This window comes from Aythya ferina (assembly GCF_964211825.1).
Source record: "Aythya ferina genome assembly, chromosome: 8".
Lineage (NCBI taxonomy): Eukaryota > Metazoa > Chordata > Aves > Anseriformes > Anatidae > Aythya > Aythya ferina.
In genome coordinates, this window is record NC_140304.1 from 12,707,269 (window position 1) to 12,720,388 (window position 13,120).

General features: G+C 50.4%; 1 protein-coding gene and 1 long non-coding RNA gene across 3 annotated transcripts; one reads left to right on the forward strand and one right to left on the reverse strand.

The window, feature by feature from the left end:
* Nucleotides 1-925: 925 nt before the first annotated feature.
* On the forward strand, nucleotides 926-10,352 carry LOC311440568 (uncharacterized protein). Of its 2 annotated transcripts, none has more exons than XM_084527637.1 (8): nucleotides 926-1,257; nucleotides 1,687-1,880; nucleotides 3,266-3,568; nucleotides 3,716-4,033; nucleotides 5,303-5,605; nucleotides 5,753-6,070; nucleotides 6,403-6,567; nucleotides 7,154-10,352. In XM_084527637.1, exons 2-8 carry the CDS (start codon nucleotides 1,847-1,849, stop codon nucleotides 7,918-7,920), a joined length of 2,208 nt encoding a protein of 735 aa, XP_084383763.1. In that variant the 5' UTR covers nucleotides 926-1,257; nucleotides 1,687-1,846; the 3' UTR covers nucleotides 7,921-10,352. The 2 variants fall into 2 exon arrangements, with proteins under 2 accessions (XP_084383763.1, XP_084383764.1); XM_084527638.1 differs by having other exon boundaries at nucleotides 937-1,257; nucleotides 6,403-6,501.
* LOC311440569 lies at nucleotides 5,413-7,132 on the reverse strand. Its single transcript, XR_014695469.1, has 3 exons — nucleotides 7,020-7,132; nucleotides 6,496-6,696; nucleotides 5,413-5,545 (listed from the first exon to the last, which is right to left on the reverse strand). It is a non-coding gene; the product is annotated as an uncharacterized lncRNA (long non-coding RNA).
* Nucleotides 10,353-13,120: the final 2,768 nt, after the last annotated feature.

Sequence of the window (13,120 nt, forward strand, 5' to 3'; positions counted from 1 at the left end):
CCAGCTACTTCCTGGGAAGATTGGCTTTAGCAAACACAGCAGTTGTTTCAGAAGACAAACACTTTCATAGCAAATGCTCCTGCTTGCCCTTAGTTTTTAGGGTTGAGCTTGAGGTTATAAGGGATGGAGTATCCCTTTGGGCAGTTAGGGTCCGCTGTCCCAGCTGTGTCCCTTCCCAACCTCTTGTCTGGGACTACTGGCTTTTGGAGGGCTGGAAAGAGAGCCTTGATGCTGTGCAAGCGCTGCTCAGCAACAGCCAAAACTCAAAGCACAGCACTTTTTGGGGTGCCATGAGGACAGTGAGCCCCATCCCAGCCAGACCCAGTGCATCACCAGTACACTAGTTCAGGATGCTGTGGGAATAGAAAGAGAGCAGACCATGGCATAGGGCTGGGCTTTTTGCACTTCACCCAAATGATATTTCCCCACCCAGTCCTGCACTAACTGTTTACAGACCTGGTGTCCACAAATGAGTCTAATCCTGAAACTCTGCCCCCATCACCCCTGTGCCAGGAAGGTCTGGAAGTTTCCTGCACATAGCATAAAAAATGTACTTTTTTTCTGCCCACTCAATCCTAACCTGCTGCCTGTTTTGCAAATGTCTCAAGTTCTAGTAACGAGGGGTTTGGTGAACAATAACTCCACGTGGATCAGCCCTCCCCTCTGTCAGCCTTCTGCTCCCCAAATTGAAGAGTCCCACTCCCAGACTCTGCCCTGTACCGGCACTGCTTCAGTCACCTTTGCCTGTGCCTCGTCTCAGCCATTTGCAGATGGTAAAAGGGTTCCAGGCTGACCTGGGGGGCTGCAGCCTCTGTCCCTTGCTTTGATGCCTTTCCTCAGTGTGCCCTGTGCCATGCCACCGTTTCCCATGAAATGGGAAGTATTACCATTTTTTTTGAAAAGCATTGCCCAGATGTATTTAAGCCTACAGCACAGAAATGCAGCCAGAAGCACAGTCCAAAAGGAGTTCAAAAACACTGAGCGCTTCCGGGAATGACAGCCCTGCTTCTCCTGGTGGAAGAGCTGCCAGCACTGGAGAGGAGGGAGGAAAACTACAGCTCCCAGCAGCCTGCCTGGGCTGCCGTGGAAGGGCAGGGTTCACCCTCGCGCCGACAGCAGCGGAGGATTTAGGGCGCGTTCGGGAAAAGGGCTGTCCGGCCGAGCCTAAAGGGCTTCCAGGAAGGACAAGCCCCGGGGCCATCGCTGGCCACCTTGCTGCTTCTCTTCACAGCCCCGACAGGCTCCAGCCCTGCCCAGGTAAGTGTCCGAGGGCACGGCGGCTTTGTGCTTCCCTTTCTGCAAGTGGGAATGGCACAGAGAAGGGAGGGACAGCAGCCAGGCCAGGACAGCCATAAATGAACCCCCACACTCCTGGATCTTGTTTTTAGCAAGAAAACTGATCTGTAGAGGAGCCAAAGGGAAAGGTTCCCCTCCAGCCGCTGCGACGGCTGGGTATTGAGATCTTTGATCTGCATGAACCCAGCTCCAGCGGGGAGAGTTTCTCTGGAGTTTTCCACGTTGCCTGTGGCTGGTCAGCAGGCAGGCGTTGCCCTTGTCACTGAAGGTTCGTGGCATACAGTACCAGTTACATGAACCCGTTTTCATGCCTCCCAAATAATTTTGAGCATGGAGGGGGGATTCTCTTCTTCCACCATGAATCACTGTGGCTGTGTTTGTGCTTGTCAGGTCTACAGATGTTCGGCTGCAGTTCCTGAGGCCAAGGCAGGATGATGGTCCTGCTGGGGGTAGGATTTGGTCAGCCACCTCACCAGCAGGGAGACAAATCCCTGCACAAGCAAAGGAGAAAGTGAAGTAAAAGGTACTGAGACCCAACAGGAGCAAGAAAATGGAAAAGAATCCAAGTGTGGATCTGCCTGGAGGTAAGCCAACCCTGTGCTTGCTCCATCTCCTGGGAAAATCCCATCGCGAGAGTATTTCAACAGTGATAAAGGAAACTGAAACAAAATCACAAACTGAGAAAAATCCCATCTTCTCCAGGCCATGTAGTAACAATTTGCCTTCACTTTCGGATTCTGGTCAGCAGCAAGTTTAGGCTCTGTGTCCAGAATGGCAGCACAAGAAGGGCTAAAGATAGAGCTGTAGGCTAGGAGAACTTTGTTCCTGGTACCCTAGTGCTTCCCCCTGAGAAACAGCTTTGTAACTTGGGCTGCAGGGAGGGGAACACCTCCTCTGGGCCAGCTGCCAAGTATAAGTGCAATCAGGTAGAGCAGCAGGGTTATGCATGGTATGTGGCAGGGGTAGAGTCACCTCCCTCTGGTGACCAGTCAAGGCTCTGTTTAACACAGGTGTCTCAGATGGACCCACAAGGAGAAGTGGGGAGTTAACAACAAACAGGCTTCCAGTGAAGAAGTGAGTCCCATCGGGTTGTATCTGCCAGGTGGGCATGACGCAGTTCACCTCAAGTGCAGGATCCAAATTCTGCAGAGGCCAGAAGCCACAGATCTGCAGACGTTAAATAATAAGGCAGTTTTCCACCACCCAGAGATACAAAACCTGCAGAATAGGCAGGGCAAGGAGCACTGCTTGTGCCCAACTTGAATAGCAGGATACCTCCATGTTCACTGCATTTCAGTTCCTACCATGCACTTACATCCTCCTGGTGCCTTAATACACGAACATTTCAGTGATACCTTGATGCTATAATCTTATCAGACCCGTCCTAAGCATTCAGAATTGCTCCTGTAACAACAGGAACAAAGCAAAAAAGAATGTAAAAGTCCAAAGGACAGCATGTTCTGACATGTGGCAAGCACAGCTTTTCTCTGTTTTCGAATTAGGAGAGAGTTCCTTCCATTTTTGTCAGTCTTTTTTTTTCTAACTAAGCATCATTATTTCTCTGTCATTGTAGTGTAGTTTTCTCACTTTTGGTCACCCCAGGTGCTCAGCTGTGTTGTGGCCAACCAACCACACTGTGGTGATAACATTTGAGCTTTAAAAAACCAAAGCTACCAGCATTGGACAGGTCAAAGTTTGGAGAGAGGATTGCATCTCTGAGAGTGATCGCTCATTGTGTGGCCACTACTACAGTCAAAAATCGTAGAGGGCAATTTGAGCCGTCTGTTTGGACAGAAGGCAGTGTGATTCCCTGGTGATGCTGTCTGATTGTGGTAAACTCTTCTCCAGAGCAGCTCGTGTAGATGTTTCTGAAATGCAGGACCCGGGAGTTTTACAGGGTGGTGGTGAAGCCCTGGGTATTCCCATGTCCTGCATGGCTAGCTGAGCTTGTGAACTCTGATCCCAACAGCTGGGCCAGCCCAAGATGAGGTGGAGAGCACAGCAGAGCATCCTGCACACCAGGAGCCCCCCAGAGGAACACTTGAGCACCAAGAGGCGAGCAGGTGCCCTGAGACCTCCTGCAAACCAGAGGAGGACTCTTCGGTGAGTAATCCACCAACTGCTCTCGGGGAAGAAGTGAAGCCTTCAGAGTTAGCTGGCCCTACAATGGAGGAGAAGGCTCCTCAGGAAACTGAAGCATCACTGGAAGAACCTGTGGAGAAGAGAGATGGTGTCTCCAAAAGACCTCAGGAAGAAGATGACTCAGACAGAGGTGAGTCCCTCCCCATCTGCCTGTACTGCATTTCCAAAATGCTGATAACCTGGGCCTTTCCTTCGAGAAGGCAGAACAGGAGAAAAGGTGGCTGCTTCTTGTGCTGAAAGAAGCTAAGCCTAGGTCTGTGAATTTCACTCCCTACAGTTGTACAGGCCCAAGACAAAACGGACAGCAAAGGAGACAGCAGTGTCCTCCAGGAAACTCAGCAGGACATGGAGATAAGCAGGCAGTGTGAAAGCTGCACAGCAGAGGAAGATGCTGTATCAAGAAAGGAGTCACTGAGCTCTGAGAGCAAAATGACACATTCAGATGTGAACGCCACAGAAGATGTCACTGAGGGCGTCTCAGCAGAGGAGAGCACCAGTGTCCCTCTGCTAGGTCAGGAGCCAGGAGAGCACAAAGAGCCAGAAACACAGGAGAGGGAATCCTCAAGCACGTTAAGGAGCAAACATGGGACAAAAGGTGAGCTGGTGGTAGTGCTCATTGTAGTGCTTGATCATTCATAAGTCATTTCCGTAAATAACACTTGAAATTTGAGCCACAGGTTGGTTTTGTAAGATTCAGAATATGTTGCAACTTCTTATGTTCAGCCTCAGAATGTCTCTATTGAATAATGACCTTACATTTGGGTTTAATTTGCTGTTTCTGTGTTAACATAGACGTTTGGAAGAGTAGCCCCATCGGCAATAAAATCTGGGGTACAGGAAGAAGGTGGCGGAGACCGGGTTGGCTTCCAAGCTGGCCTTTGCATGGAGGCAATGAATACTATGTCCAATATTCAACAGAAAGAGACTAGATAGACTTAAAATTATTCAAGTCTATCATATTAAATAACCAGTCTAGGAAAACTGCTGTTGTTTGGGGAAGATCTGGCAACGTAGCATTTAATGAAGGAACTGCCAGTCCCTGTAGGATGCTGTGCACTGGGTCTGGCCAGCACAGAGTTAGCTTCCAGCACAGCAGCCAGCAGGGGGTTGTGTTTTGGATTTGTGGTTAAAAATAAAGCAACAGAAAAGTGTTGATAAGGCACCTGTGTTTGGGCTACTGCTGAACAGGGCTTGCATAGCCTCAAGGCTTTCTCTTTCTGCCAGCAAGTAGAATGGGATGGGCTAAAGATTTGGAGGGGACACAGCTGGGACAGCTGTCCCAAATTAACCAGAGATTATAAACTATAATGTAATGCTCAACAATAAAACTGGGGAACAGGAAGAAGAAGGAGGAGATGTGGTTGGTCATTGCATGGAGACTCTCTGGTCATTGGTCCACTTGGGGAGGTGATTGCATCATTTGTGACCCCCACTTCCTTCACCTCTTCAGCTGCCTTTAACTTCACCCACAAGTTTTCTCACTTTTGGTCACCCCAGGTGCTCAGCTGTGCCATGGCCAACCAACCACACTGTGGTGATAACATTTGAGCTTTAAAAAAACAAAGCTACCAGCATTGGACAGGTCAAAGTTTGGAGAGAGGATTGCATCTCTGAGAGTGATCGCTCATTGTGTGGCCACTACTACAGTCAAAAATCGTAGAGGGCAATTTGAGCTGTCTGTCTGGACAGAAGGCAGTGTGATTCCCTGGTGATGATGGCTGGTTGTGGTAAACTCTTCTCCAGAGCAGCTCGTGTAGATGTTTCTGAAATGCAGGACCCGGGAGTTTTACAGGGTGGTGGTGAAGCCCTGGGTATTCCCATGTCCTGCATGGCTAGCTGAGCTTGTGAACTCTGATCCCAACAGCTGGGCCAGCCCAAGATGAGGTGGAGAGCACAGCAGAGCATCCTGCACACCAGGAGCCCCCCAGAGGAACACTTGAGCACCAAGAGGCGAGCAGGTGCCCTGAGACCTCCTGCAAACCAGAGGAGGACTCTTCGGTGAGTAATCCACCAACTGCTCTCGGGGAAGAAGTGAAGCCTTCAGAGTTAGCTGGCCCCACAATGGAGGAGAAGGCTCCTCAGGAAACTGAAGCATCACTGGAAGAACCTGTGGAGAAGAGAGATGGTGTCTCCGAAGGACCTCACGAAGAAGATGACTCAGACAGAGGTGAGTCCCTCCCCATCTGCCTGTACTGCATTTCCAAAATGCTGATAACCTGGGCCTTTCCTTCAAGGAGGCAGAACAGGAGAAAAGGTGGCTGCTTCTTGTGCTGAAAGAAGCTAAGCCTAGGTCTGTGAATTTCACTTCCTACAGCCGTGCAGGCCCAAGACAAAACGGACAGCAAAGGAGACAGCAGTGTCCTCCAGGAAACTCAGCAGGACCTGGAGATAAGCAGGCAGTGTGAAAGCTGCACAGCAGAGGAAGATGCTTTATCAAGAAACGAGGCACTGAGCTCTGAGAGCAAAACGACACATCCAGATGTGAACGCCACAGAAGATGTCACTGAGAGCGTCTCAGCAGAGGAGAGCACCAGTGTCCCTCTGCTAGGTCAGGAGCCAGGAGAGCACAAAGAGCCAGAAACACAGGAGAGGGAATCCTCAAGCACGTTAAGGAGCAGACATGGGACAAAAGGTGAGCTGGTGGTTGCACCCTGCTGCTGCTTCTGTGTGTACATGCCCGTGCTTTGCATAGGCATTGGAAAATGTAATAATGAGGTTTCTAGTGGCTGTTTTCAGTTTTTTGGAGTATTTGCTTCTTAGCACAAAATTAACTGGCTTCGCTCTCTCTGTCTGCTCCCTCCTCCCCCCTCTGTTTCGGAGCACTCAAAGTACCATTAACTCAAAGCAATATTAACTTCTAACTCTTTTCCACAGCTGGAAGCTCTGGAAAGCTCTGTTACTTGTCTGACAACCCAACTTATCCACTCCCTCAACAGCGAGTGACAAATTTCTTTCTCACTGTAGGACGTGCAGCCCCACAGCCAGAGGCTCAGCCATGCTTGCAGAATGTCACCACTCAAAATACAAAACAAGAGAAGACGAAAGAGTTCAACTTACTGAAAGGTGAGGAAAAGAAGCTTCCCTTGTGCGTTACTCATCGACCAGAAGGCCCCGATCCACCAGGAACAAGTAATGAAGCACATTTAATTCTTCTTCTCTCTTGGGATCCTTCACAGCCTTCTAAGGGTTCGAGGGAACTGCTTCTCATCAGGCAATAGGGATTTTGGGGAAACAGCTCACAAGAAGGCAATCCATCCCCTTAAAGATAGGGGAATGTCTGACCCAGTAGTAGGAGGAAGGCAGCTTAGGAACACTTAGCTGGGTCTGCCACCTCCATACATGGAGGCAGGTGCTCCAAAGGGTAACAAATCTTAAAGAAAACAGAGGTGTGTGTGGGGGAATGGGACAGGAGAAAGCTTGGTGCCAGCTGTAATTTCCTGTTTTGCACTGTAATTACAAAGCTGGAGCCCTGCCTCCATCTCTGGAGCTGCAGCCCCCCCAGCTGGTGAAGGAGCACAGATCCCACAGCATGGAGCAAGCACCTTCTTCACTGTTCCTGGGATCCCAGAGAGCGTGCTTACCTGAACCACGTTGCTGTCATGGGGGAAGGTCAAGCAGGGGGAAAAGAGCCCTTGTAGCCACTTTTCAGCATATCACCATGGGTAATTTGGGACTGACTGCTGTTCCCTGTTTGTATCTCTTCCCTGCTGAGCAGGACTTCTCATTCTGGGCCTATTATTGCTCATCTTCTGCATACTCTTCTTCATCAACCCAACCGCCGAGTCCCAGCCGGCCCCCAGGAACCCCACGGTGGAGGCCTTCCTGTCCCATTTCAACGAGCTGCAGGACAAGTTTCCCGGGCAGAATCCCCAGGTGTGGTTTCGCGGGCGCAAGTTCTTGCAGAAGCACCTCAACACATCCAAGCCCACGCAGCCAGCCACCATCATCCTCACGGCCGCCCGCCAGGCTGAGCGGACCTTGCGGTGCCTTAGCACCCACGTGGCTGACGCCTACTCGGCCGCCCTGCATGCCAGCACGGCGCAGATCGATGGCAGGGACCTGTCTGAGCTCCAGAGTGACGAGGCCAAGCTGCAGGTGGACTCAGAGCTCAGTTCAGCTTTCCAGGCTGGGTACCGTGCTGCGGTGGTGCACCGCTTCGAGCTGCTGCCGGCAGGGTCCACGCTCATCTTCTACAAGTACTGCGACCACGAAAGTGCTGCTTTCAAGGACGTGGCCCTGCTGCTGACCGTGCTGCTGGAGCAGGAGGAGCTGGAGACCCAGATCAGCCTTCCGAGGGTGGAAGAGAAGGTCCATGACTTCCTCTGGGCCAAGTTCACCGTTGCCAGGACCCCCAGCTCCTACGACTACATAGACTCTGACAAGCTGAGTGGGCTGTGGAGCCGCATCTCCCACGTGGTGCTACCAATCCATCCGGTGCAGAACATTGAGAAGGGGGGCTGCCACATCCACACCAAAACCTAGGGACAGAGGCTGCCAGAGCCCTGGGAAGGGCTGAAAAGCCAGTCCTGGCCAGCCCTGGTGCAGGCAGAGACACAAATGAACAAGGAACTCACTTCGTAACACCCCCGTGCTATTCCTCTGCAATTTGTTTCCCATTCTTCCTGGGAAGAGTTCAACAGGTACAAATTGATCCAGGCCTTTTGGCCAGCTGGAGGCAATAGACTGTACGCTTCCTTCTGACAGGTGGGAAGAGCTGATATTTTAGACTGCTAGTTGCACAGGAGCACATTACAGTGTGGGGAGGCAGGAGGAAAAACAGTGCTTTGCAGGCAGTGGAACAAAGGAAGGTCAAATTCCCTAAACCCAGCATTCTGAAGTCATGCTTCAAAAAGAAAAACAGTTTGCTAGTCAAGGGTTTGACCAGTCAGTTCTGATACAGCTCCACTGACCGATTTACAGACAAAGGCCAGATCCTAAATGCCATCTGGCATTCAAACAAACCTGCAATCCAGAATTCCCCCAAACATCGATTACAAAAAATTTAAATTTGTCAGCACTTAAACACTACATAAAAGCAAGGGAATCCCACACACAGAGCAGCCCTTACGCTGTTCTGAAAACAGAGAACGAAACACAAAGCGCTTCATTATCGCTCTGATGGTGCAAAGCCTCAAGGGATCACGCAGGTAAAGGAATGAGTTTAACTTAATGCTACCTCTTAAAAGAGTTCAGTTGTGATCCGTTTGCCACCACAGGGCTACAAGCAGCTCTTTGGGCTGATGCATCAGCCTTGGTCCTACATGATTCCTCTTCACCCACGTATCTGATCTGCACTTAGGGCTGGAAGCCATCGGAGGCATTTCTACGTCATTTCCTGGCACAGATGGTGAGCCCTCAGGGTCACGAGAGGAGCGAGCTGACAAAATGCGCCCTCAAGCCCCTTCATGGCTTTTCCAGGGTAATTCCTGACACACTAGGCCTTGCCCAGGGACCATGTATTTGCAGCCCAGAAGTTCCCTGGCTTGCTTTCTGCGATTCTGCCTGCCCCTCCCCAGCTAACTTTTATTGATGAATGTAGATGATGACACTGATATTTATTTCAGACCACGTAAGGCAGCACACCGGCTCCTTGCCCACCAAAGGTACATTTCCCTTCCTGCCAGGCAGGTGGTGCTCTGGCTGCTACTGGCAGAGCTGATACCAACTAGTAAAGACAAAATATTTGGCATAAACACCAGAAACCCTTAAGCAGGCTGGTTTCGTACTGTACCTCCTCTTCTGCACCCCAAGAAGAGAAAGCCGAGTCCTGCAAATGCTGTGGTGGCCCCGCACACTGAATTGCTGCAGGAGTGCTGGGGCAGAGCTGCTAACTCAGGGAGCACCTAGGAGCAGGCACAGGTTGAAGTATTTATAATAACCCAGCAGCCTGCCCCAGGTGTCAGCCCCTCGTGCCTACAATCCTGCCTGCTGGAGCACAGCGCGGCTTCTCTCTGTACAGGCAGCACAGACTGAAGCCTTGCCGAGGCCGAGTCTGCATCTGAACAAGACACAAATTGAGAACAGGTCGCTGTTTTTACAAGCAGTGCATCTGAGTTCTTCAGACCCCTGTGTTGGCCGGGTCTTCTGCCAACGGTGCCTTGCTGATCTGCCCAGCTGCTGGCTCAGCTGCTCACACCAGTGCCTGCAATCACAGCCCGTTTCTCCCGTCCTCTGCCACGTGCCTTGTCCTCCCGTGGGAGATTTGTGGCCATAAACCTGGAGCAGGGGACAAAAAGAGGGAAGAAAAGAGGATTATTTGTTCAAATGGGAACCAAAGAGCAGACATTTCATTTCCTTAGACACCAGTCACAGGAAGACAAGACTTAGGAGGTGTTGCCCACTCTCTCCACACCTGACAGCACTTTATCCACTACCCCAAACTTACTGATGTTTATCTCCATTGGAGACATGGAGCTGAGTTACCCCTGCAGCATTAGCTGTGGGTTAGACATGAAGTGTCCCTTTGCAGTAGTTTTAACCACGCCAAACAGCAGGCTAGACATGCTGGAGCCCAGCATCAGCAGACCAGCCTCAGGGCTTGATTTTGTACAAGATACCAGTTGCTTCCTCCCCTTCCTCTTTTTTTCCACTGCTTTCCACTACTTTGGTAACAGAAAACAGTTTCTGCTCTGCATGGTTCAGCATTGGCACTGATGTAAGAACTGGCAAAGCATTAATCATGTTATTGTTATAGTATTTTAAAGTTAACTCACTACCAGTTTTATCTACTGTGTGTATAATGCATACTCAAGGCAACTTCATGCTGCTTGGGCACCTCGCTGTAAGCATCATCCAGCAAAGCTGTTCTAATACAGATATATTTTTATGACCTTTTAAAGATTTAAAAAAAAATAAAATCTGCTTGCTTCTGAAACAAGATTTCTATTTAAAAATAAATGAGATTGTGAAAGAAACCAGCAGTCTTCAAATTGAGATGTAGCCTTACTGTATTCTGTTCTTTTCTCTAGCTATTTTCAGTTCACTAAGCAAAAGAGCTCATCATATTGGACAAAGTTTTATTTAGGTCAGGGCTGTAATTGTGCAAACAAAGTGAATACTTGCTTTTCCTGGAAGAACCCTAAACAACCTTTTTCTCAGTAGTTTGAGACAAACATCCACAGCTTCTTCAGCTAAGCCCAAAACTGAAAGCAGCCCCACAAACTGCTTTGGAGAGACCCAGCTGCAAAGTGCAATCCCAACTGAAACATACTGAAGTTTACATAATAATTAATGATAATAATTAAACTGAAACCCACTGACAACTGAGAAAGTTTAGACAGCAAATATATTGCATTTCAACACCCTTCCACTGTACTCATGGTGGAAAAAAAGTCTGTTCCACGCAATTTCACAACACCTCAGCACACCCAAATTTTAACATTTATGCTGAATTATTTTGCCCGGCTCCGGTTTAAACAGATGGAGCTTTTTTCAGTCTTGCCTCCAAATTCAGAATCACCCAAACAGAGTAGCCAAATGCTTTCCAAGAGCAGCTCTATCTGGAAGGGTGCATTGTTTTGGGATGTTTTTCCCCCTCGGATGTCATGCTCATCCTGATGTGTGTTGGTAAAGAGCACGATCGTCCTTGCACCTGATGCAAGGAAAGGCTGAACTGAGAGTGAGAATGGTGCCTGCTGTTGTAATTTGAGGGCTAAATCTGCAGCAGCACAGAGAAATGCTCTTTAATGCATACCAAGCAAGAGCCCCCTGTGCCCTGGGGCCAGCTTGAGGTGGGGGGGGGGGACAACCTCAGCAAGGCCCTCCGCTGGTTTATCCCACACAGGGATTTGGGTTACTGTCTCCTTTCTGGACTAAACTTCATTCAGAAACATCACAACTCGGGCAGCAGGAGGTGGGTGCCTCCCTAGGGCAGGGTGACAGCTCGAGGGACACCACCAGGCGACACCAGGGGTGTGGGGCACAGCCAGACGCACCCACAACAGCTCCAGAGGAGGGAAACCTTTCCTCTGCACCGGCACGGACCGAAGCTAGAAGAAGGCAGGATGAGGGGCGATGGGCAGCGACCTCGGCTCTCGCAGTGCTCCCAGCACAGGGAAGGGGCAAAGCACCAAGGAGCCCCTCGCTGGCCTCTCCCTGCCGTTTGCATCTGGCTCCAAGGAGAAGGCTCTGCAGATCCCTGGCGAGGGCACTCGAGAGCTGACAATCCTCAGGGCCAAAGCACAGGCAGCAGCATGCTTCAAAATGGGAGGTGGAAACAGCCTCCCCTCCTTGGAGGCCTGCTCCTTCCTCTGCCCCAGCAACCCAGGACCACCCAGCTGCCTCCAGGAAAGTTTTAGGACATTTCGCCCTCTGCCTCTTCCACGTTTTCAGATTAAGCTGAATGAAGCCACTCTTTTCTTTGTACTGAAGGGGATGAGCTGCAGAAGGAAGGACTCCCCCCATTTCCATAGTCAGAGCTTGTCTGCGGAGAGGAGCCTTGGGCCACACAGGTTCCTTCTCAAAGGAAGAACAAAGCCCTGCCTGGGGGCCAGAAAGGGGCATCTGTGCTGGGGCAAACACCAGGTACAGCCAGGCAAATTGCTGGAACCGTGTGGCCAGTGGGACAGACCACAAGCCCAGCACAACATCCTGCACATCAGGATGTTGCAGAAAAGCAGGGAAGACTGCTGTCAAAGCCAGGCTCCCTCCAGCTGCCTGGTCAATGGGACACGAATGTCTGAGGGCAGGGAAGAAAACACACACAGAAACAAAGGGGTGTCCAAAGACTTTTACACTCCAGACCGAAGCCTTGCATGCATTCTTCTAAACACTCAGCTTCTATAATTAATGAACGTAAGGCTGAAATCCTAGGCAACTCCCAGAAGGCAAGGGATGAGGGCAAATCAGTCCCCTGCAAGCAGCCCATGCATCTGAACATGTCTGGTTACAAACACGCAAACAGACGTTGGTTTTGGTAGCTGGTGATGGTTTTATTGGCAAGCATTTAAATGTATTAATCTGTTTAATGGCATCATCAAATCCTTCCCTACAATAGTTATCTGGAGGGTCCCAGGACCGTGGGGGAACCTTTACATTCCACACCCTTGCTTCCACATTGACTGAGAGTATTCAGAATCTTCCACAAACATTAAGAGAACAACCACACTGCTTAAAACTCGGGACCTAAAATCGCAAGCAGCATTTTAACACTATCTAGCTGCATTACACTTTACATTTGCCTCACCCCTGTGACCAGAAGAGGCTCAGGAGATGCACGTCTGGGATGAGAGCAGGACTAACACAAAAGGTCAGGACAGGCACCGAGGGGCCCTGCAGGGGAGAGCACTGCAGTTCACCTGGATTTGCCCTGTCATGCTCTGGTAGTGCCTCACACGCAATCCCCCCTCCCCAAATCCTCTCTGCACCATATGTTACTCAACAGCCTGCTGCTGCCTCCTGCCCTTCCTGGGGCTGCAGCTCAGCAGCTGGTGGTGAGGGGCTGAAGATCAGCCACAGCACAGCTTGTGTGAGAGCAGCACAGCACCCAGCAAGCTCATGCAGCCGGAGCTGGCCTCCGTTTCCTTCTTACCCGCAGCCTCTCCCCCACCTCTGCACCTCCACAGGGCTCTGCTTATCTTCATGGCAGGAGCTGCCTCACGAGGAGCATTATACAGGGCTGCAGCAGGGCACAAAACCCAAGGATCGACTCAAGCTTTAGTGGAAGGCAGCTCACGGAGAAACT

Excerpts from the sequence above, each read along its gene's own strand:
- LOC311440568 (XM_084527637.1), top strand. The coding sequence starts at position 1,847 with ATGGAAAAGAATCCAAGTGTGGATCTGCCTGGAG. Across the intron at positions 1,881-3,265 it reads AAGTGTGGATCTGCCTGGAG|CTGGGCCAGCCCAAGATGAG; the intron begins GTAAGCCAACCC and ends TGATCCCAACAG. Across the intron at positions 3,569-3,715 it reads AGAAGATGACTCAGACAGAG|TTGTACAGGCCCAAGACAAA; the intron begins GTGAGTCCCTCC and ends CACTCCCTACAG.